At 48.5% G+C, this 23,407-nt stretch overlaps 1 protein-coding gene across 1 annotated transcript; it reads right to left on the bottom strand.

The window, feature by feature from the left end:
- Positions 1 to 1,342: 1,342 nt before the first annotated feature.
- Positions 1,343 to 21,346, bottom strand: TMIGD1 (transmembrane and immunoglobulin domain containing 1). The gene is made up of 6 exons (XM_081338308.1): positions 20,982 to 21,346; positions 17,318 to 17,596; positions 15,475 to 15,753; positions 10,828 to 10,931; positions 7,570 to 7,619; positions 1,343 to 1,558 (listed from the first exon to the last, which is right to left on the bottom strand). Exons 1-6 carry the CDS (start codon positions 21,208 to 21,210, stop codon positions 1,555 to 1,557), a joined length of 945 nt encoding a protein of 314 aa, XP_081194434.1. The 5' UTR covers positions 21,211 to 21,346; the 3' UTR covers positions 1,343 to 1,554.
- Between the last annotated feature and the right edge of the window lie 2,061 nt (positions 21,347 to 23,407).

Below are 23,407 nucleotides of genomic sequence, written 5' to 3'. Positions count from 1 at the left end.
GAATCAGAATACAGCTGGAAGGGACCTTGGAGGTCTTCTAGTCCAGCCTATAACATCTCAGACAAGTGACTGCCCAGCCTCTTCTTAAAAATCTCCAGCCCACGATTTCTGGTGGCAAGCTGTTCCACTGGTTAATTGTCCCCGCTGTCAGGAAGTTTCTCCTTAATTCCAGGTTGCTTCTCTCCTGGATTAGTTTCCATCCATTGCCCTTCCTTCCTCCCTCCCTTTCCTTCCTTCTTTCCTCTATTGCTTCTTCTCCTTCCTTCCTTCCTGAATCATACAGTAGAATCCTAGGGCTGGAAGGGAACTTGGAGGTCTTAGTCCAGCCCCCTGTAAAAGCAGGAAGTCCTATACCATCTCTGACAAGTGGCTGTCCAGTCTCTTTTTAAAAGCCTCTAGTGATGGAGCACCCACAACTTCTAGTGGCAAGCTGTTCCACTGGTTAATTGTTCTGACTGTCAGGAAATTTCTCTTTAGTTCCAGGTTGCTTCTCTCCTTGATGAGTTTCCATCCATTGCTTCTCGTCCTGCCTTCGGGTGCTTTGGAGAATAGCTTGACTGCCTCTCCTTTGGGGCAGTCCCTGAGATACTGGAAGGCTGCTATCCTGTCCCCCCTCGTCCTTCTATTCATTAAACTAAAAGGTAAAGGTTCAGGTTCCCCCGCACATGCGTGCTAGTCGTTTCCAACTCTAGGGGCCGGTGCTCATCTCCGTTTCAAAGCCGAAGAGCCAGCGCTTGTCCGAAGACGCCTCCGTGGTCATGTGGCCGGCATGACTAGACGCCAAAGGCGCACGGAACGCTGTTACCTTCCCACCACAGTGGTCCCTATTTTTCTACTTGCATTTTTACGTGCTTTCGAACTGCTAGGCTGGCAGAAGCTGGGACGAGTAACAGGCGCTCACTCTGTTACGCGGCACTCGGGATTTGACCCGCCAAACTGCCGACCTTCTGATTGACAAGCTCAACGTCCTAACCCACTGAGCCACCGCGTCCCTAAACTAGACATACACAATTCCAGCAACCGTTCTGTGCCTGTTTTAGTCCGCACATTAAGAAGACGGCAGCCCTGAAAAGAAAGCAGCATAAAAGTTCTGCCAACTTTTTCGGTTCTTTCCAGATGCACAAACGAGATAATCATTAGTCTCCAGGCTAATTAGAGCAGCATTAATCAGCCAGTCCTTACCAAACCTATTTCAGCAACTCTGTATTTCTTAATAGTGGTGATTCCGGAGGGCTGGCGCAAACGTGGAAAAACTTGGTTCGTTGTTTGCTGAGTGGCTTTTGAAGCCCGATTAGCCCAAATCTGTCACTAAGTCAAAGGGATAAGAGAGCATCTATTTTGAAGGTGGATAAACGATACGTTTTATTGTTGCTTGAAAGAGGATCAGTGAGAAATGTCAACGTTGCTTGGACCTGGATCAGTTATACATTCGATTTATTTAAGTCAGAAATCAAAGCAATGGCTCAGCTACGACCACGCTGCGAATTTCCTTCCAGATTTGCAACCTGAAGTCACGCAGGTCACCTCTGAGGTTGCTCCAGAATAAGAATTCCTTCACCTGTTAAGGAAAAAAAAGAAAAGAAAGGAAACGTATTAAAATAACTCTGACTGCCAGCTATAAAGTAAATAAGGAAACAAATAATAATAATAATAATAATAATAATAATAATAATAATAATAATAATAATAATAATAATAATAGCGCAGAAATGGATAAATTAACTTTGGAAATTAAAAATAAAGACCAATCAGGTTACTACAAAATTTGGAATAAATTTTATTTTTGGCGGGAACAAAAGGAAGGTCTCTATTAGAATTTATAGATTGGTTGATTGTTCTAAGTATTGTATTATATATAATCGATATGTATCTTAAGTGTATTTTATGTGTACATATACATATATGAATATTGTAGACAAGAAGGTATGTCAGTCCATTTGTACCGTGTCCAATGTTTTAAATAATAAATTTAATAAAGATAATAACAATAATAATAATAATAATAATAATAATAATAATAATAATAATAATAATAATAATAATAATAATAATAATAACAACAAAAGTTTGGGCTGATTCCTGGACACTCAGGTAAGAATATTGTCAACTGTCCAGCGGGCATTTCCAGAAAAAGACATGATTTTACCAAGAATATAATACTTTACTGAAATCTTACATTAGCCCGGATGAGAACAAAACCGCCTCTGTTTTTTTCCGCTCGAAAACTTGCTTGGTTAAACGATAAACTCCTTCAGGCTTTTATTTGGGCGCTGCCAGAAAGTAATTCAAGCAATTTGGAAGGGCTGCCCATCTTATACTGCGACTCTGGGCAGCAGGCAGGCAATTAAAACCAAAAGCAACAAAAATGAGGCAGTGAGTAGCCAGGACATTTGAACCTTCGTCTGGCAATATGTAACAGGAGGCCGGAGAGTTGAACCGTGGTTTCATTTTGCAACCATGACAAAAACAGGGCTGCCTTACCTCTCACCCCAAAGATGGAGGTCCTTCATCTTGGTAAGCCTTAGTCAGACCACACCTGGAAAGCGGCATCCAGTTTTGGTCACCACGTTATTAATATATATATATATATATATATATATATATATATATATATATATATATATATATATATATATATATGGATCCTTGGTTTTTCGGGTTTTTCCCCGCGTAGAACTAAAGGTGTAGGCGCAACGTTTCGACGGAATCCCATCCGTCATCATCAGGCTTTAGCTTCCTTCTTCTGGGAGAAGCATGTGGCTGTTTGTTCCTCTTTTTTTTTTTGTTCCTCAGAAGAAGGAAGCTAAAGCCACCAGCCTGATGATGACGGATGGGATTCCGTCGAAACGTTGCGCCTACACCTTTAGTTCTACGCGGGGAAAAACCCGAAAAACCAAGGATCCACATACAGGCACCCGCGAAAACCTCAGAAAACAAACAAATATATATATATATATATATATATATATATATATATATATATATATATATATATATATATATATATATATATATATATATATATATATATATATATATATATATATATATATATATATATATATATATATATATATATATATATATATATATATATATATATATATATATATATATATATATATATATATATATATATATATATATATATATGTCGAGACTTTGGAAAAAGCGCAGAGAAGAACAACAAAAAAAAGATGATTGGGAGACCAAAACGTATGAAGAACGGTTGCATGAATTGGGTATGTCTAGTTTAATGAAGAGAAGGGTGAGGGGTGATATGACAGCAGTGTTCCAATATCTCAGGGGCTGCCCCAAAGAAGAGGCAGTCAAGCTATTCTCCAAAGCACCTCAAAGCAGGACAAGAAGCAACGGATGGAAACTCATCCAGGCGAGAAGCAACCTGGAACTAAGGAGAAATTTCCAGACAATTAGAACAATTAACCAGTGGAACAACCTGCCTCCAGTAGTGGTGAATGCTCCAACACTGGAAGTTTTTAAGAAGAGACTGGACAGCCATTGGCCTGAAATGGCATAGGGCTTCCTGCCTTAGCAGGGGGTTGGACTAGATGACCTCCAAGGCCCCTTCCAGCTCTATTCCTATTCCTATTCCTATTCCATTCCATTCTATTCTATTCTACAAAGCGCCTGAAGACAGGACAAGAAGCAATGGATGGAAATTAGTCAAGGAGAGAAGCAACCTAGAACTAAGGAGAAACTTCCTGACAGTGAGGACAATTAACCAGTGGAACAACCTGCCTCCAGAAGCGGCGCATGCTCCAACACTGGAAGTTTTTAAGAAGAATATTGGACAGCCATTGGTCTGAAATGGGATAGCAGTGACGGCGAACCTTTTAGAGACCGAGTGCCCAAACTGCAACCCAAAACCCACGTATGTATCGGCGGGTGCCGGGTGGGCGTGGCCCGTTGGGTGGTTGTGGCTGCGGTGGTAACGGCAGACTAGGCGGGACTAAAAAGTTCAATCAATTCCAACTTTGCGAGATCTTCTTTTTTTCCCCGTGAGAAGTTGAAATTGATTGATTGATTGAACCTTTTTTTTTTTGCACACAGCGGCGGAGGCCTAAAGCGAAAAGGTTTTATAAAATCCAGCTGAAGGCCTAGCACTGGGGCGACGGTGCTCGTGCCCACAGAGAGGGCTCTGCGGGCCATCTGTGGCGTGCGTGCCACAGGTTCACCACCACTGGTATAGGGTTTCCTGCCAGAGCATGGGGTTGGACTAGTCGACCTCCAAGGCCCCTTCCAACTCTGCTATTCTATTTTAAGTTCACCTTGCAGAGTCGGGACCGCTAGGATTTCTGGCAGGAGAAGAATCTTTCCGAAAAGAGGGCGATTCCTGGGTCCCCAAATGCCACGGGGCTGCCCTTGAAGAGTCTTCGGAAGCTACAGCTGGCACAGAATGCAGAAGGTGGAGTGCTTTAGGGGTGCAAAAGTGTCCCCTAACACCGCTGGGTCCAGTTCCAAGATGTTGGTTATGGGTCCACGGTACGAAAGGAACCGTGTCAGCCCAATGGGGCTGGCCACCCCACTTCTGCTGGAGGAAAGGGGCTGCTGTGGACCCCAACGGTCAAGGAATGTGAACTGGGAAGGGGGGGGGAATCCAGGAGAAGAGCCCTTCAGAATTAGAATCAGAATAGCGCTGGAAGGGACCTGGGAGTTCTTCTAGTCCAGCCCGTTGCTGAAGCCGGAGATACTATAGCATTTCAGACAAGTGAACTGTCCTGTGTCTTCTTAAAAACCTCCAGTGATGGAGCGCCCACCACTTCTGGTGGCAAGGTGTTCCACTGGTTAATTGTCCTCCCTGTTAGGAAGTTTCTCCTTAATTCCAGGTTGCTTCTCTCCTGGATTATTATTATTATTGTTATTATTATTATTATTATTATTATTATTATTATTATTATTATTATTATTATTATTATTATTATTATTATTATTATTATTTATTCAATTTGTATACCGCCCTTCTCCCGAAGGACTCAGGGCGGTTAACAGGGCATATATAAATAACAATACAAAAATTAAAAAGAGATTAAACAATGCCCAATTAAAAATTACAATAATTAGTTTCCATCCGATGCTTCTTGTTTTGTCTTCAGGTGCTTTGGAGAATAGGTGGACCCTCTCCTCTTTGTGGCAGCCCCTCAGATATTGAAATGCTGCTATCATGTCTCCCCTATTTCTTCTTTTCCTTAGACTAGTCAAACCCAAGTCCCGCAGCCGTTCTTCGTATGTTTTAGTCTCCAGGCCTTGGATCACCTTAGTTGATCTTTCTCTGAATTTTTTCCAGTTGTTAACCGTCGCTTAACAACTGCTGCAAAAAAAAAAAAAAAGGTCGTAAGATTTGAAGCGGTTATGTGGCTGTGAACTCCTGGTGGCAATGTGGTTAATACGTGGGATATAAAATGTATACAGGTCGTCCTTGACTTAGGACTTAGGACCGTTTTTCACACTTTACAACTGTCGCGGCATCCAAAATTCAGACGCTTGGCAATCGGCTCCCGTTTATGATGGTCACAGCGTCCCCGGGGCTCTGTGTGTGTGTGTGTGTGTGTGTGTATGTGTGTGTGTGTATGTGTGACATGGTCCCCTTTTGCGACCTTCTGACAAGCCAAGTCAACGGGGGAGTTGGATTCACTTAACGACCGTCCGACTAACTCAACAGCTGCAGCAATCCACTTAACGACGGTGGCGAGAGGTCGCAAAACGGGGCAAAATTCACTTCACAACCGCCTCGCTCAGCGACAGAAATTTGGGGCTCAGTTGTGGTCGTAAGTCAAAGACTCCCTGAACCCAACTACCAATTAGAGACAGTCCTCGACTTACGACTGCAATTGGGATCAGAACTGCTGTTGCTAAGCGAGACAGTTGTTAAGGAAGCTGAGCCTGATTTTTACCACCTTTTTTTCCCCCGCCGTGGATATTAAGCAAATTACCGCAGTTGTTAAGTGAATTGCACGGTCATTAAGTGAATCCATTCTTCCCCCATCAACTACTGTATGATGGTCAGAAGCCAACTGGCAAGGTTGCAATAGCGATCACGTGACCCAAGGATGCTGCAACCTGTCAAGCCCCGCCGGTCCGCCGCCCGCTCGGGCCTCGACACTGCCACCGGCAAGTCCCGAAACCTGCTGTGCTGGGCGTGGCTTCGCCCGAACACCACGGAGCGCGCCGCGGCTCCGCCAAACAGCTGGCCGGCACCCAGCTGATCGGCGCGCTCCCTCCGGATCGGCAGCAGTCCCCCTCCAAAGCCTCTGAGCCTACCGGGATGGGCGAGGCGTCGCCCGGGCGCTGTGAGGCGCGCCACGGCTCCGCCGGCAAGCTGGACGCCGATGGGTTGGGCGTGGCGTCGCCCGAACACCGCGGGGCGCGCCGCGGCTCCGCCAAACAGCTGGCCGGCGCCCGGTTGATTAGCGCACCCCCTCCGGACCGTCAGCTCCATCGGGTCCCTGGCGTTCGGTCGATGGGCGTGGCCTCGCCCGAATCCCGCAGGACGCGTCGCAGCCCCGCCGCACGGCTGGCCGGCGCCCAGCTGATCGGCGCATCTGTCTCACCTCGGCGGCAAGACTCTGGCTCGCAGGGGGTGTCCGGGCAGGAACAGACTGGGGGCAACGCGGGACCGAACGGACAGGCGGGGCCGCCCCAGCAAAACGTGGAGGGGGGTGTGGCTATGCCCGTGTTGCCACCCTCATTCCCTGAGCGCCTGGAAGGACTGGGGGGGGAGCTCGCAGCTGCAATGCCGGCACGGACTGGGGCGCACGAGGGAGGCTTACCGGGAAGGGGGCCTGACGGGCCGCAGCGGTGCACGCGGTGGGTGGTGGCTGTGCAGGGTGATGGGTGGGGCATTTATGGGGAGGCGGGCGGATGCTGGTTTGCTTTGAAGGGGTGGGGTCAGGGCGTGGTAACCTGATAAAAAAGCGTTGAGGCTGGATGCCTCAACGCTGACTTTACCGCGGTTTGCTTTGGAGAAGAATAAACCTTGTTGCTTGTTCCTTTCGAAGTGCTTTTGTTTCCTGGCAGAGGACGACGTGACACAACCACTGTAATCACATACCAGTTGCCAAGCGCCCAAGTGTTGAACATGTGACCGTGGTGGTGGGGATGCTGTGATGGTCGTAAGTGCGAGGACTGTTCGTAAGCTATTTTTTTAGGGCTGTTGTAATTTCAAGTGATCGCTAAAGGAAGGTGTGTAATCCAAGGACTACCTCTCTTAAGAAATAAAGCTGCTTTTTCTATTTTCTGCCTGTAAAATAGAAATGTTAACATCTGATTGCATTTGTCAGGACTGGGTTATTTTTCCTGAGAAAGCAACCTAGAACTAAGGAGAAACTTCCCAACAGTGAGGACAATTAACCCGTGGAACTCCTTGCCTCCAGAAGCTGTGAGTGCTCCAACACTGGAGGCTTTTAAGAAGAGACCGAACAGCCATTTGTCTGAAATGGTGTAGGGTTTCCTGCCTGAGCAGGGGGTTGGACTAGATGACCTCCAAGGTCCCTTCCAACTTTATTATTATTATTAAAGACATGAATAAGAAGTAATATTAGAAATACCTACAGTGCGGTGTGGCTTGGAGAATCCGTTTTCTTTAAACGCTTTTGGAAAAACTGAAAAAGGGAAGGGGGAAAGAAAGAAAAGTGAAAAGGGGAAGGGAATGGAGGAAGAGAGAGAGAGAGAAAGAAAAAGGAAGGAAGGAAGGAAGGAAGGAAGGAAGGAAGGAAGGAAGGAAGGAAGGAAGGAAGGAAAAGAGAAAGAATTAATTTCCATAATGAGAAACAGCTCAAATCCCTCCATGAGTGACTATTTTGGCACGATATCAAGGTTATTTATTTACATTTTATATTAATAAACGAGAATACTTGTAGTTCAGGATTGAACTGTGGGGGTCTTGCGTGCTTCTCTGAGCTGGGTGCTTTTCTTGCAGACGTTTCATGACCCAACTAGGTAACATCATCAGCGCTAGTCCTCACATTTCATATAAATTTAAAGCACCCATCTCCTTCCAAAAGGGGCTTGGGCATTTAGGATTGGTGTGTTGGCCTAGGCCAGGGGTCTTCCAACTTGGCCCTTTTATGACCTGTGGACTTCAACTCCCAGAATTCCTCAGCCTACAGAAGATCCCTGCTTTAAAGCATCCTGGCTGAGGAATTCTGGGAGTTGAAGTCCACAGAAGATCCCTGCCTTAAAGCATCCTGACTGAGGAATTCTGGGAGTTGAAGTCCACAGAAGATCCCTGCCTTAAAGCATCCTGGCTGAGGAATTCTGGGAGTTGAAGTCCACCAGTCATAAAAGGGCCAAGTGGAAAGACCCCTGTCTTAAAGCATCCTGGCCGAGGAATTCTGGGAGTTGAAGTCCACAAGTCCTAAAAGGGCCAAGTTGGAAGATCCCTGCCTTAAAGCATCCTGGCTGAGGAATTCTGGGAGTTGAAGTCCACAGAAGACCCCTGTCTTAAAGCATCCTGGCTGAGGAATTCTGGGAGTTGAAGTCCACCAGTCCTAAAAGGGCCAAGTGGGAAGACCCCTGTCTTAAATCATCCTGGCTGAGGAATTCTGGGAGTTGTAGTCCACACAAGACCCCTGTCTTAAAACATCCTGGCTGAGGAATTCTGGGAGTTGAAGTCCAGAAGTCCTAAAAGGAAGACCCCTGCCCTAGGCTTTTGCTCAGTTTGGTTGGCAGGATAACTCCCTCCCCGCTTCCCTGCCCTGGCAATCGCTCGGTGGTCCCGAATGCCTGAAGGCCGACTTTAAAGACGCCCATCTGGGGCTCCACTTCCTCCTGGCCCAAGGCCCTCGCGAGAGGAAGTGGGCAGAAGCCACTCACGCTCTGCCACTCCTCCCCACAGATGTTGGGCAGACGTGAAGCCACCGCACCAAGCCCATTATCTACCTGACAGGGCTGCATTTCGGCAATTAGGAAACCAGCCTGAGGGCCAGGAGGGGTTGACAGCTCCTTCCTGTTGTGTGTGTGTGTGTGTGTGTGTATGTGTGTGTGTGCGCGCGCGTGCACCAGGACTGAAGCAACAGCAGCACCTCCTGATGGCTAAGCCAACTTAGAAGGTGGTTCTCCATAACCTTGGAGAGACCTGGTTTTCAAAAGTAAGCAAGCCACCACGTGACACCCGGGTCACATCCAAGACAGCACCACTTCGTAAAAATAGGAAAAAGCACGCACGCATGAGCGCGCGCACGCACACACACACACACCAGGCTTTTCACTGCACAGGCTACATCTCGGCCTATAGAAAGAACAATCAGGTCCTATTACGGTAAAGAAGACCCAGGAGGCACATTTTTTGTTTGAATTCTACCTCAATTTGTGTAGACTTGTGACTTGGCTGATTCCAGCCCCGCAAAGTTATGGCCAATTACAAGAATCTGTCCGTCTGTCTGTCTATCCATCCATCATTACCTATCTATCGTCTATCTATCTATCCATCCATATCTATCGTCTATCCATCCGTCTGTCCATCCATCATTATCTATCGTCCATCTATCTGTCTATCCATATCTATGTATGCATGTATCTATCTATCTATCTATCTATCTATCTATCTATCTATCTATCTATCTATCTATCTATCTATCTATCTATCTAATATATGTCTGCCCATCCATCCATCCATCCCTATCTATCATACATCTATTTTTCCATCCATATCTATGTATGTATGTATGTATGTATGTATCTGTCATTTAATATACGTCTCTCCATCCACCCATCCATCATTATCTATTGTCCATCTATCTGTCCATCCATATGTATGAATGTATATATGTATGTATGTATGTATGTATGTATCATTTAATATACATCTGTCCATCCATTCATCCATCCATCATTATCTATCGTCCATCTATCTGTCCATCTATATCTATGCATTTATGTATGTACGTCTATCTATCTATCTATCTATCTATCTATCTATCTATCTATCTATCTATCTATCTATCATTTAATATACAGTATGTCTGTCCGTCCATCCATCCATCCATGTCCACACACACACACACATACCCGCTTTCCCAAGTTCTACGTGTTTCATTTTCTTTCTTTCAAGCTCTCGTTCCTCTTGACCGGGTTTCGTTTGTTAATGTATTCATATTTTTCCCCCCAATTTAGAAAGCTGCCCAGCTCACGAAACAAACAACGCTGGCCACTGTGTTCAACATGCCCTGTCGGATATTGTAGGAGGAGGAGGAGGCCGGGGGCGGAGTCAAGAGAGGAATCAGCCTGGAATCCTTACGTTCCCCTCAAACGGTTTAAGTCCAAGCCCTCTTGAACTGGGCGTTCTCTAGCCCCAAAATACTGCTGGCCTTTAGTTTACCAGCTTCCTGTGCTTAAGGTAAAGGTAAAGGTTCCCCCGCACACGCGTGCTAGTCGTTTCCGACTCTAGGGGCCGGTGCTCATCTCCGTTTCAAAGCCGAAGAGCCAGCGCTTGTCCAAGGACGTCTCCGTGGTCATGTGGCCGGCATGACTGGACGCCAAAGGCGCACGGAACGCTGTTACCTTCCCACCGTAGCGGTCCCTATTTTTCTACTTGCATTTTTACGTGCTTTCGAACTGCTAGGTTGGCAGAAGCTGGGACAAGTAACAGGCGCTCACTCTGTTACGCGGCACTCGGGATTCGACCCGCCAAACTGCCGACCATCTGATCGACAAGCTCAGCGTCCTAACCCACTGAGCCAAAGCGTCCCTTTACTCCTGTGCTTAGGCTAACTGGAACTGAACTGGTGTTCAGAATTCGCCTGACCCGGATTCTTTTCGCGCCTGGCAGATATTTCTGAACGGCTCGGAGCAATCCGCGGCCCTTCCTACCTGTACGATCTTCTCCCATCGAACCACGAGACCGAAGAGCGCTATCAGCGACAGGACCACCCCTGCGCCGATGACGGCTTCGTTGGGGAAAGGCAGTTTTCTCTCTGCGGGGGGAAGAAAGAGATGGCGGCGCCGTTCAGGAAGACCCACTTTATTAAAGGCATTCAGCAAGCGACGCCTTCCCTGGATCGGAATACATGGAGTCCTCTACTTGCAACCGTCCACTGAAGCTGGAATTCTGTTCGTAAAGTTGTGCTGGCCATCGGGCGGGTCCCAGCGTGGCCTTATGAACTTTTTTGCAGTAGTCATTATGGGAACCACGGCAGTTGGTTAAACCAGAGGTCCCCAGCCTTTTGGGCGCCAGGGACTCTGCCCACAGCCAGGATGTTTAATACCGACCAGCTCGAGGTTGACTCGGCCTTCTGTCCTTCCGAGGTCAGTAAAATGAGGACCCCGATTGTTGGGGGCAAATAGGCTGACTCTGCAAACCGCTTACGAGAGGGCTGTAAAGCACTGCGAAGCGGTATATAAGTCTAAGAGTGATTGTTATTGCTTTGATTTTGGTGCTTTTACAGAATAATGCAGCTGGAAGGGACCTTAGAGGTCTTCTAGTCCAACCCTGCTCAAGCTGGAGACCCTAGACCATTTCAGACAAGTGGCTGTCCATTTTTAAAAAGGAAGGATTGGGAGACAAAGGCAAACTTTGGATAAGGAAGCCTGGCTGGCCGAGCCACAGACCCCAATGGACAGGGCCAGGGGTGGGGGTCACAATGGTTAGCCTGTTTGGTTTCGTGGTTAAGGCACCAGGATGGAAAGCAGGAGATTCTGAGTTCTAGTCCCGCCTTCGGCATGAAAGCCAGCTGGGTGACTCTGGGCCAATCACCAGGAGATGGAAAGTTCTAGTCTCGTCTCCTGGGCCAATCACCAGGAGACGGTGAGTTCTAGTCCCGCCTTCGGCATGAAAGCCAGCTGGGTGACTTTGGGCCAATCACCAGGTGACGGTGAGTTCTAGTCCCGCCTTCGGCATGAAAACCAGCTGGGTGACTCTGGGCCAATCACCAGGAGACGGTGAGTTCTAGTCCCGCCTTAGGCGTGAAAGCCATCTGGGTGACTTTGGGCCAATCACCAGGAGACAGTGAGTTCTAGTCCCGCCTTAGGCGTGAAAGCCAGCTGGGTGACTCTGGGCCAATCACCAGGAGACGGTGAGTTTGGACTTCCGGTGGCTCCGCGGCGACGGAGACAGCCTTCCCGGACTGCCCGCGGCTCAGCTGTTGTTTTTTCGCCCGAAACAGCGCCGATCAGCTGTTCGGGCGAATTCGAAGCCCCCTCCTCGGGAGAAGAGGAGGAGGCGAGCTCCCAGGTAGGGGTAGAGTTCTCCAGGGCCGCCTGAGCTTATGGCTTGGGCGGCTGAAGGATTGAACTCCCCCGTAGCCTGGGCTGCTCCCAGCTGGCCGGCGCCTCTGCTCCTGACTTCTTGGAGCAGAGCCAGCCGTCTGCGACCACCCCTGCCTGAAGGAATGACTATGGATTAAAGGAGCAGGCAGAGCGATACAAGTGGAAAAGGTGAAGAAGATTATTATATTTTACTCTCCAGCTTGATGGACTTTTTTTGGACTATAAAACTGAAGTGAAACTGCGTCACAATTGGTAAAAGATGGCGGCTAAACCACCCCCTAAAACTCTTCGGAGTGCTGGAACTTCTCCGGTGCAACAATCATCATTGCAGGCGTTGCATCCTCCTGATGTATTGACATCAAAGGATCTGCAAGATGCTCTTGAAAAACACACCCAGGTAATTTTGGAATCAATTAATGATAGATTTGCACAGATGGAGGAGAAATTGGAGAAACTGGAGAAGAGAATGGAGGAGAGGATGGAACAGAAGCTCAGTGAGATGAAGGTAGACATCTTGTCTTCAGTGTGTAAAGTGGCTCGTTGTGTGGAAGAATTGGAGGAAAAGCTAGAGGACTTGACTCAAAAGAATGCTATATTAGAAGCAAAAGTATTGGAGAATGAAGATAAAATGGACAAGGAACTGAGTCTTGCTCAATATTACCAGATGCAGTTTGCCATTAGAATTAGAGGCTTAAAGGAGAATACTAAGGAAGATCTAAAGCAGCTTGTTTCTGAGGCTTTCGAAGTAGTGTTGAAACAGCCAGCATTTGAAATAAAAGGAGGCATGGATAAAGTGTTTCGTGTGAATTCATGGATTGCTAGACAGAGAAAGTTGCCTAGAGATGTGGTGGTATATTTTGCAAAAAGGGAAACTAGAGATGAAGTTATACAAGCTGCTTATGATACTAAAGTTGTGATTGCTAACCAAGAAGTTTTGGTCTTAAAAGAAATTCCTCCAAAGATTCTAAGGAGAAGGAAGGACTTTACATTTCTTGTGCAAGAGCTCAAGCAACGAGATATAAGGTTCAGATGGGAGATCCCAGTGGGGTTGATGGTGACGCACGAAGGTAAAAGGTACCCTTTGGTTACTGTGATGCAAGCGCGAGATTTCTACAATAATGTTTTAAATGCAACGCCATTAACACTTTTGGAAGCTGAAAAGGGATCTGGAGAAGGAGCGCATCAAGAGGCCGAAGATGGTCAGATAGAAGACAACGGTGTTGGAGGAGATCAAGAGACAACCTCGTCGGATGAGTCTATAAAACAGAGGGTGACGCGTGCTGCTGCAAAACGATCTAAGAAGAGAAAATAGCAGGATTTGCAGAAGTCTATGGAACTTCTACGATGTAGTCAAGTAGTCAAGTATGGGTGGTGGTAAAAGGTTTAGGTGTAGACGCAAGATATTTTCATACGTGGTGGTTTTGTGGAAAGGATGAGGTTTTTTTTTTGGATTAAAGCTTGGTGGAATATACAGAAGTTTCTTAAATGGAGGTTAAAGTTTTGTTCGCAATCTATTTTTTTTTCTTTCTCTTTTTTTCTTTTTTGTTTGTTTGGAATAACTATAGATATGGTACTGGAAGAGGAACGGCCGATTACAGAAGAGTTAACTTTAAAGTTTTTTGATTTGGTTGAGGTGTTTTTTTTTGTCTTTAATATATATTTAATACTATTAAGGCTTGTTTCATCCTATATAAGTTAGAGAGTGTGTCTTTTTTTATTTTTTAGTTTTTTATATATATTTAATATTGCTAAGGTTTGTTTTATCCTACATAAGCTAGAGAGTGATGGATTTTAGAATTTATAGTTGTTAGTATATGGTTGCTTAGGTTTGTTTTTTTTTATATATATACCTTGTATTTAGCTCTGGGAAGTAGGGGGGGGGAGGGGGGAGGGGGGGAGGTAGGGGGGGGGGAAGGAGGGAGGGGGGCAGGGGGGGAGGTAGGGGGGGAGGAGGGAGTGGGAAGGGGGGTTTCTTAAAGGAAAATTGTATTTTAAAACTTTTCAATAAAAGAAAACCAGCTGGGTGACTCTGGGCCAATCACCAGGAGACGGTGAGTTCTAGTCCCGCCTTAGGCGTGAAAGCCATCTGGGTGACTTTGGGCCAATCACCAGGAGACAGTGAGTTCTAGTCCCGCCTTAGGCGTGAAAGCCAGCTGGGTGACTCTGGGCCAATCACCAGGAGACGGTGAGTTCTAGTCCCGCCTTAGGCGTGAAAGCCAGCTGGGTGACTCTGGGCCAATCACCAGGAGATGGGGAGTTCTAGTCCCGCCTTAGGCGTGAAAGCCAGCTGGGTGACTCTGGGCCAATCACCAGGAGACGGAGAGTTCTAGTCCCGCCTTAGGCGTGAAAGCTAGCTGGGTGACTCTGGGCCAATCACCAGGAGACGGTGAGTTCTAGTCCCGCCTTAGGCGTGAAAGCCAGCTGGGTGACTCTGGGCCAATCACCAGGAGACGGTGAGTTCTAGTCCCGCCTTAGGCGTGAAAGCCATCTGGGTGACTTTGGGCCAATCACCAGGAGACGGTGAGTTCTAGTCCCGCCTTAGGCGTGAAAGCCATCTGGGTGACTTTGGGCCAATCACCAGGAGACAGTGAGTTCTAGTCCCGCCTTAGGCGTGAAAGCCAGCTGGGTGACTCTGGGCCAATCACCAGGAGACGGTGAGTTCTAGTCCCGCCTTAGGCGTGAAAGCCAGCTGGGTGACTCTGGGCCAATCACCAGGAGACGGTGAGTTCTAGTCCCGCCTTAGGCGTGAAAGCCAGCTGGGTGACTCTGGGCCAATCACCAGGAGACGGAGAGTTCTAGTCCCGCCTTAGGCGTGAAAGCTAGCTGGGTGACTCTGGGCCAATCACCAGGAGACGGTGAGTTCTAGTCCCGCCTTAGGCGTGAAAGCCAGCTGGGTGACTCTGGGCCAATCACCAGGAGACGGGGAGTTCTAGTCCCGCCTTAGGCGTGAAAGCCAGCTGGGTGACTTTGGGCCAATCACCAGGAGACGGGGAGTTCTAGTCCCGCCTTAGGCGTGAAAGCCAGCTGGGTGACTCTGGGCCAATCACTAGAAGACGGTGAGTTCTAGTCCCGCCTTAGGTACAAAAGCTGTCTGGGTGACTCTGGGCCAGTCCCTCTCCCTCAGCCCGACCCACCTCACAGGGTCGTTGTTGTGGGGAAATTGGGGGGGGGAGGAGGGAGATAGGTCGGATACGTTCATCGCTAGTATGCGTCAAGAGTAGAGGTGGGATACAAACGAATAAACCGAAGCACCTTCGACGACCAGGTGGAAATCTTTCCGGCTCCATCCGCGCGGAGAGTCAGCCACACAGGTGTATATCCCTCTGTCCGACGGCTGGAGTCGCTTAATGGTCAGCTGGAACAGCTCGCTGGTTCGCAAAATCCAGTAGCGGGTGTCCTCCAGGCTCAGCGGCTCGTTGTCCTTCAGCCAGCTCAGCTGAGCTGGGGGGTTGGCTTTGACCCGGCAATTGAGGGTCACGTCCCACTCCGCGGGGATGGCGGGAGGGTCCTCTCCGCTCAGGGCGGGGGGGTCTGCGGAGCGCCAGCACAGGGGTCAGCGGAGAGGGGCCGGGCTTGGTGATTCCCCCCCCCAGGGTAGCCCAGTTGCCCTTTCCAGGGTAGCCTCGGTAGGAGGGGGGGGTGTCAAACGGCAGCGGAGAAACTAACATTCCCGTTTCCTGCCGCCGGATCCAAGTTGGGAAAAATGCAAACCATCCCAAAGGGACTAATCCGGGGATTCTGAAAGCTCGGCGGCACTTTTAAACTGTTCTGGCCTTCAGCTCCCAGAATTCCCCAGCCAGCCCTTGCTGGCTGGGGAATTCTGGGAGCTGAAGGCCAGAAGAGCTTAAAGTGTGCCCGAGGTTGAGAAACAATTCTCTGGTCGGATTTAAAGATCGATCATCTTTTGTTGTTGTTGTTGTGGTTGTGGTTGTGGAGAAAGAAGAGATGACTTGGCTGTGGAGGGAAGCCAGCCTCCAATTCTAGGGCAATGGGACCCCCCCTCCTCGGACCCCCCCCCTCCCCATTTTGTGACAGTGAACACAAAATGATACTCCTGTGATTGTACTTGCCTTTGCTGCAAAGGAAATGGGCAGATTTTTCTGTTTTTCTTCCTCCCTCCCTCTATTTCTTTCTTGCCTTTCTTCCTTCCTTCTCCTTTTTCACTCCCATTTTCCTTCCTTCTCCCTCCCTCCCTCCCTCTTTTTTTCCTTCCTTCCTTCCTTCTCCTCTTTTTCCCTGTCTCCTGTTTCCCCTTTCGTTCCTTCCTTCCTTCCTCTTTCTACGGCTTCTTCTCCTTCCTTCTTTCTTTCCCCTTAGCGTTTCTTCTCCTTCCTTCCTTTCCTGCCTTCCTTCTTTCCTTCCCCTTAGTGCTTCTTCTCCTTCTTTACTTCCTTCCTTCCTTCCTCTTTCTACTTTCTTCTCCTTCCTTTCCTGTCTTTCTTTCTTCCTTCCCCTTAACGCTTCTTCTTTCCTTCCTTCCCTCCTTCCTTTCTACTGCTTCTTCTCCTTCCTTCTTTACTTCCTTCCTTCCTTCCTCTTTCTACTTTCTTCTCCTTCCTTTCCTGTCTTTCTTCCTTCCTTCCCCTTAATGCTTCTTCTTTCCTTCCTTCCCTCCTTCCTTTCTACTGCTTCTTCTCCTTCCTTCCTTTCTTCCTTCCTTCCTTTCCTGCCTTCCTTCTTTCCTTCCTTCCCCTTAGCGTTTCTTCTCTTTCCTTCCCCTTTCTACTGATGCTTCTCCTTCCTTCCTTTCCTGCCTGCCTTCCTTTCTCTCTCCTTCTTCCTTCCTTCCTTCCTTCCTTCCTTCCTTTCCTGCCTGCCTTCCTTTCTCTCTCCTTCTTCCTTCCTTCCTCTTCTACTGCTTCTTCCTTCCTTCCTTCCTTCTTTCCTTCCCCTTAGCATTTCTTCTCCTTCCTTCCTTCCTCTCTCCTTCTTCCTTCTTTCCTCTTTCTACTGCTCTTTCTTCCTCCCTCCCTCCATGTCTCATTTTCCTCCCTCCCTCCTTTTTAAAAAAAATCCCTTTTCTGCTTCCCCCCCCACCGCGCTAGTTTGCGTGGGCATTGGCGTTCTCCATCCAACTCTCTTTCCAAAAGCTCACAGGTGACGTTGAGCAGCACGGAGACCCGCACGGATCTGTCCCGGGCCAGCAGGCAGGTGAAGGAGACGCCGTGGTCCTCGTGGCCGACGGGGGAGAGGCAGACGTTGCTGGCGTTCACTCGGTTGCCCTCCTGCAGCTCCACCTCTGCGTCTCCTCGCAGCCAGAGCAATTCCTCCTCCTGGCCGTGATGCTGAAGGGCGCACCAGAGCGACTGGCTCCGGCCCACTTCGGTCGCCAGCTCGAAGTCCGCCGTGTTGGCGTTGATGGACAGCTCTAGGCCTGTGGGAGGGAGGGAGGGAGGGGTTCCTCAGAACGACAGAGTTGGAAGGGACCTGGGAGGTCTTCTAGTCCAGCCCCCTGCTCAGGCAGGAGACCCGGTCTACACCGTGCCAGACAGGTGCCTGTCCCAGTCTCTTCTTGAACCCCTCCGCTGAGGGAGGGAGCACCCACCACTTCTGGTGGCCAGTTGTTCCGCTGATTAGTGGTTCTCACTGTCGGGACATTCCTCCTCAGTTCTGGGATGGATTAGTTTCCATCCGTTTCATCTTGTCCTCCCCACCGTTTACAAACCCATCTCCCTTCTGGCACTGAGGACCTTCCCTAGTTGGGTCATGAAACGTCTGCAAGGAAACCCCCCCAGCTCAGAGAGCCCCAAGGACCCCACAGTAGTCCTCCTCCTCCTCCTCCTCCTCCTCCTCCCTCCTAGCATTGATGACGTTCCCTAGATGGGTCATGAAATGTCTGCAAAAAAACAACAGCCAAGCTCAGAGAGGACCAAGGACCCCACAGTCCTCCTCCTCCCTTCTAGCACTGATGATGTTACCCAGTTGGGTCATTAAACATCTGCAAGGAAACCACCCAGCTCAGAGGGCACCAGGGACCCCACAGTCCTCCTCCTCCTCTTCCTCCTCCTCCTCCAACCCCACTCCCTTCTAGCACTGATGATGTTCCCTGGTTGGGTCATGAAACGTCAGCAAAAAATACAGCCAAGCTCAGAGAGGACCAAGGAACCCACAGTCCTCCTCCTCCTCCATAAACACCACTCTCTTCTAGCACTGATGATGTGACCTAGTCTGGTAATGAAACGTCTGCAACGAAACCACCCAGCTCAGAGGGCACTCAGGACTCCACAGCCCTCCCCCTCCTTCCCCTCCCTCTCCTCGTCGCCCTCCCTTTCTCCTCCTCTCCTCTCCTCTCTCCCTTTTCTCTTTGTCCTCCTCCCTCTCTACTTCCTCCTCCTCCTCCTCCTGTCCTCCCTTCCTCCTGCTCCTCCTCCTCCCCCCTTCTAACACTGATGCTCCTTAGTTGGGTCATGAAACGTCTGCAAGAAAAGGACCAAGTTTAGAAAGCACCAAGGACTCCACAATCCTTTTCTTCCTCCTCCTCCTCTTCCTCCTCCTCCCCCACTCTCCACAATCCCCCTCCCTTCTAGAACTGATGATGCTACCCAGTTGGGTCCTGAAACGTCTGCAAGGAAACCGTGGAGCTCAGAGAACCCCAATAGTTCAACTCTGAACGACAAGTCTGCTTTTCTGTCGGCTTTCCCTGTACAGTTCGCACATTTTCCGCTGGTGCCAATTTAAGGCAAATTACGTGGCCATGTTTGCGGTCCAGACGCAACAGAATACGGAAGAACACGGATACGGCAATTCTGCTTCGTGCCAGGTCGTTCCTCGCCTTGGCTTGATTTCCATCCGTTGCTTCACGTCCTGCCTTCGGGGGCTTTGGAGAACAGGTGGACCCCCCCCTCATCCTTGTAGGAGCCCCTCGAATCTTGGAAGAGCGCTATCGTGTTCCCCCCCCAATCCTTCTCTTCTTTAAACCGGACAGACCCAGTTCCTGCAACCGTCCTTCATGCCTTCTTCACATTCCTTGTGGGCAGAATCGGTGGTCGGTTGCAGGAAGGAAGAGATCCAACTTTCCGTGATTCCAGACTTTGGTGGAAGGAAAGAGGGCGGGAAGGATGCTCCCTCCCTCTCTGGCCTTCCGACAGGGCCTGAAGACCTGGCTGTGCCAACTGGGCTGGGGTCCCAATGGGGCACCTCGTTCTGGAGGTGATTAATAGACTGAGATGAGACCCCATCTCTTTCCTGCCTCCCTCCCTCCCTCCTCATTTCCTTCCTTCCTCTTTCATTCCCCATCTCCTTCCCTCCTTCCTTCCTTCCTTCTCATCTCCTTCTTTCTTTCATTCCTCATCCCCTTCCTTCCTTCTTTCCCATCTCCCTCCCTCCTTCCTTCCTCTTTCATTCCCCATCTCCTTCCTTCCTCCCTCCTTCTCATTCCCATCTCCTTCCCCATCCTCCCTCCCTCCCCCTTCCTTTCCTTCCCTCCCTCCCTTCCTCCCCATCTTCCTTCCTTCCTATCTTTCTTCTCATCTCCTTCCTTCCTTTTCATTCCCATCTCCTTCCTTCCTTCCTACCTCCCTCCCCTTTCCTTCCCTCCCTTCCTCCCTCCCTTCTCATCTCCTTCCTCCCTCCCTCCTTCTCATTCCCATCTCCTTCCCCATCCTTCCTCCCCTTTCCTTCCCTCCCTTCCTATCTTTCTTCTCATCTCCTTCCTTCCTTCCTTTTTATTCCCATCTCCCTCCCTCCTTCCTTCCTTCTCATCTCCTTCCTTCCTTTTCATTCCCATCTCCTCCCTCCCTCCCTCCCCCTCCCTTTCCTTCCCTCCCTCCCTTCCTCCCCATCTTCCTTCCTTCCTTCCTTCTCATCTCCTTCCTTCCTTTTCATTCCCATCTCCTCCCTCCCTCCCTCCCTCCTTCTCATTCCCATCTCCTTCCCCATCCTCTCTCCCTCCCTCCCCTTTCCTTCCCTCCCTATCTTTCTTCTCATCTCCTTCCTTCCCTCCTTCCTTCCTTCCTTTTTATTCCCATCTCCCTCCCTCCTTCCTTCCTTCTCATCTCCTTCCTTCCTTCTCTTTCCCATCTCCCTTCCTTCCTTATCTCCTTCCTTTCTTCTTTCATTCCCCATCTCCTTCCCCTCCCTTTCCTTTCCTTCCTTCCCTCCCTCCCTCCCTCCCTCCCTTCTCTGCAAATCTTAAAATCAATTTCAGCGTCAGTATTTCTTCTTTCCAGGTTTTCTCTTGTTTTTATGGATGGTGAGCCGCGTAGATTCTAAGGTGGCACAAGAGTTTTAATTAATTAATTGGAGCTCCAGCAACGGTGCCTTGAACGCCATCAAACATCCAGACCTGCCTCTCCTTGGGAAAGACTCAGTCTAGGGGAGTTCTCGAAGTAGGGCCACAACAAAATTTCTGTCGCTAAGCGAGACTGTAGTTAAGTGACTTTTGCCCCGTTTTATGACTTCCCTGGCCAGCGCTGTTAAGTGAATCACTGCAGTTGCTAAGTTAGTTAGAGGGCCGTTAAGCGAATCTGGCTTTCCCCCTTCGACTTTGCCCGTCAGGAGGTCACAAAAGGGACACCTTTATGACCCCGGGATGCTGCGACCGTCATAAATGTGAGTCTAGCTGCCGAGCGGCCGAATTTTCACCGTGCGACTGTGGAGATACCAAATGCCCGTAAGGGTGGAAAAACGGGCGTTGTTCATTTTTCTCCCCCCACTGCTGCTGTAATTTGGAACGGTCCCGAAAGAAACGGTCGTAAGTTGAGGCACAGCTGCGGGCGGACCAAAAACGCCGGATCCCCAGTCTGAACATCTCTCCTTACCTGTGACGACGCCTGGCGCGGTTGCCACAACGAAGAGCAACTTTAGGTAAAGGGCGCCCTCCATTTTCGCGCGGGTTGCTGGGGTGGAAAAGACACAAGGGGGGGTGGGGTGGGGAGAACTCTTAATGCTTTCACAGAGTTGAAGGGGGTCCCCCAAATCGTGCACCGCCAGCTGCACCCTCAGGAGGAGAAAGCCCAGCGTGGTCCGATTTTCATTCCAGGAAATCATCCGCCGATAAATTCCATACCTTGCTGCCCTCCTCCGTGCCAACGGTGCCCATTTTTTTCCCCCCGTCTACCCTCCAGCACACACACATACACACACGCACACACACGCCCCCCCCCACCCACCCCCAGGCTATCAAAACCCAAAACTCACATAAATGACTGGCACCGGGCGCCCTTCGTCTGAAAAAGAGGCCGCTGTGACTGCCCCGTTTTTATAGCCGTCCCAGTTATTGATACGCCTTTATTGCGGTGCGTGGAGAAATGAGTCAGGTGTGCTGAGTTCAAGGTGTTACCCACTCAAGGACTTTCTGGGTAAACATTGGGTGCTTCCACCACCACCACCCTTGTTGGGAAGAAGCCCCGGACGATCGTTCTGCTTTTATGGGCCTGGTTGGGACAATGAGTAACGAGCATCCTGCCGGGTTACTGATTTTGACCTGGCGGGCAGCAAGAAACCTTTCGATAGGCTGGACTTTGTCCCCCCAAAGAGGACTAGACGCTTAAGAGAATGAGAGCCAAGAGGCCAAAACATACGAAGAACGGCTGCGGGACTTGGGTTTGGCTAGTCTAAAGAAAAGAAGAAATAGGGGGGACATGATAGCAGGGTTCCAGTATCTGAGGGGCTGCCCCAAAGAAGAGGGAGTCAAGCTGTTCTCCACAGCACCAGAGGGAAGGACGGGAAACAACAGTTGGAAGCTGATCAAGGAGAGAAGCAGCCTAGAATTAAGGAGAAACTTCCTAACAGGAAGACAATTAACCAGTGAAACAGCTTGCCACCAGGAATTGTGGGAGCTCCATCACTGGAGGTTTTTAAGAAGAGACTGGACAACCATCTGTCTGAAATGGTATAGGTTCTCCTGCTTGAGTGGGGGCTGGACTAGAAGGCCTCCAAGGTCCCTTCCAGCTCTATTCTGTTCTGTTCTATATTCTATTCTATTATTCTATTCTATTCTATTCTATTCTATTCTATTCTATTCTATTCTAATTCTAATTCTAATTCTAATTCTAATTCTAATTCTATTCTATTCTATTTCTTATTCTATTCTATTCTATTCTATTCTAATTCTATTCTATTCTATTCTATTTCTTATTCTATTCTATTCTATTCTATTCTATTCTAATTCTAATTCTATTATATTCCATTCCATTCTATTCTATTCTATTCTATTCTATTTCTTATTCTATTCTATTCTATTCTATTCTATTCTATTCTATTCTATTCTATTCTAATTCTATTCTATTCTATTTCTTATTCTATTCTATTCTATTCTATTCTATTCTATTCTATTCTATTCTAATTCTAATTCTATTCTATTCTATTCTATTTCTTATTCTATTCTATTCCATTCCATTCCATTCCATTCCATTCTATTCTATTCTATTCTATTCTATTCTATTCTATTCTATTCTAATTCTATTCTATTCTATTTCTTATTCTATTCTATTCTATTCTATTCTATTCTATTCTATTCTATTCTATTCTATTCTATTCTATTCTATTCTATTCTATTCATTATTCTATTCTATTGGTTACCAGCATCAAATTCCTGGGTGTGCAGCTAACGAGTAGGCTGGCTTGGTCGCTCAACAGCGAGACACTGGTGAAGCGGGCACAGCAGCGCCTGCATTTTCTCCGTCGCATGAGAAAAGCACATTTTCCTTCCCCTGTCCTGACCACTTTCTACAGGGGGACAATCGAGAGCATCCTGTCGTACGGCATCACAGTCCGGTTTGGAAGCATCCCTGCTTCGGACAGGAAGGCGGTGCAGAGAGTGGTGAGGACGGCCGAAAAGATCCTTGGCAGTTCCCTCCCTCCCATCCAGGACATGGCACAGAAGCGTTGCTTGAGTAGGGTCCGCAAGATTGTCTGGGACACGACACACCCTCTTCACGACCTCTTTTCCTTGTTCCCTTCTCGGAGGAGGGGGCTTCGTGGCATCCGTAGCAGAACATCCATATTCAGTCACAGTTTTGTCCCGTACAGCATTAACCTTGTGAACTCTCAAGGTTCCTCCTTCCGTTATATATTCAAGATGGACAGTGTTTAATATTTAATATTTATTTCTTGTGTATAAGTAGGGGTGTGGGTCTATACGTATGTTGTATATAGTATGTTTAGGTTTGTGTCATGTCTGTGTTTCACCGTGAGACCGGGCAACTAAATTTCATTTTTGATGTGTGCCGTTGTGCCCACAGTA

This window comes from Vipera berus (genome assembly GCF_964194415.1).
Source record: "Vipera berus genome assembly, chromosome: 1".
NCBI lineage: Eukaryota > Metazoa > Chordata > Lepidosauria > Squamata > Viperidae > Vipera > Vipera berus.
This window is presented reverse-complemented; position numbering and strand designations above follow the sequence as displayed.

Coding starts and splice junctions, on each gene's coding strand:
- TMIGD1 (XM_081338308.1), bottom strand. CDS start 21,210: ATGATTTCCTGGAATGAAAATCGGACCACGCTGGGCTTTCTCCTCCTG. Junction 15,754..17,317: donor CGTGCTGCTCAACGTCACCT/GTGAGCTTTTGG, acceptor GGCGCTCCGCAG/ACCCCCCCGCCCTGAGCGGA. Junction 10,932..15,474: donor TTTCCACCTGGTCGTCGAAG/GTGCTTCGGTTT, acceptor TTCCCCCCGCAG/AGAGAAAACTGCCTTTCCCC.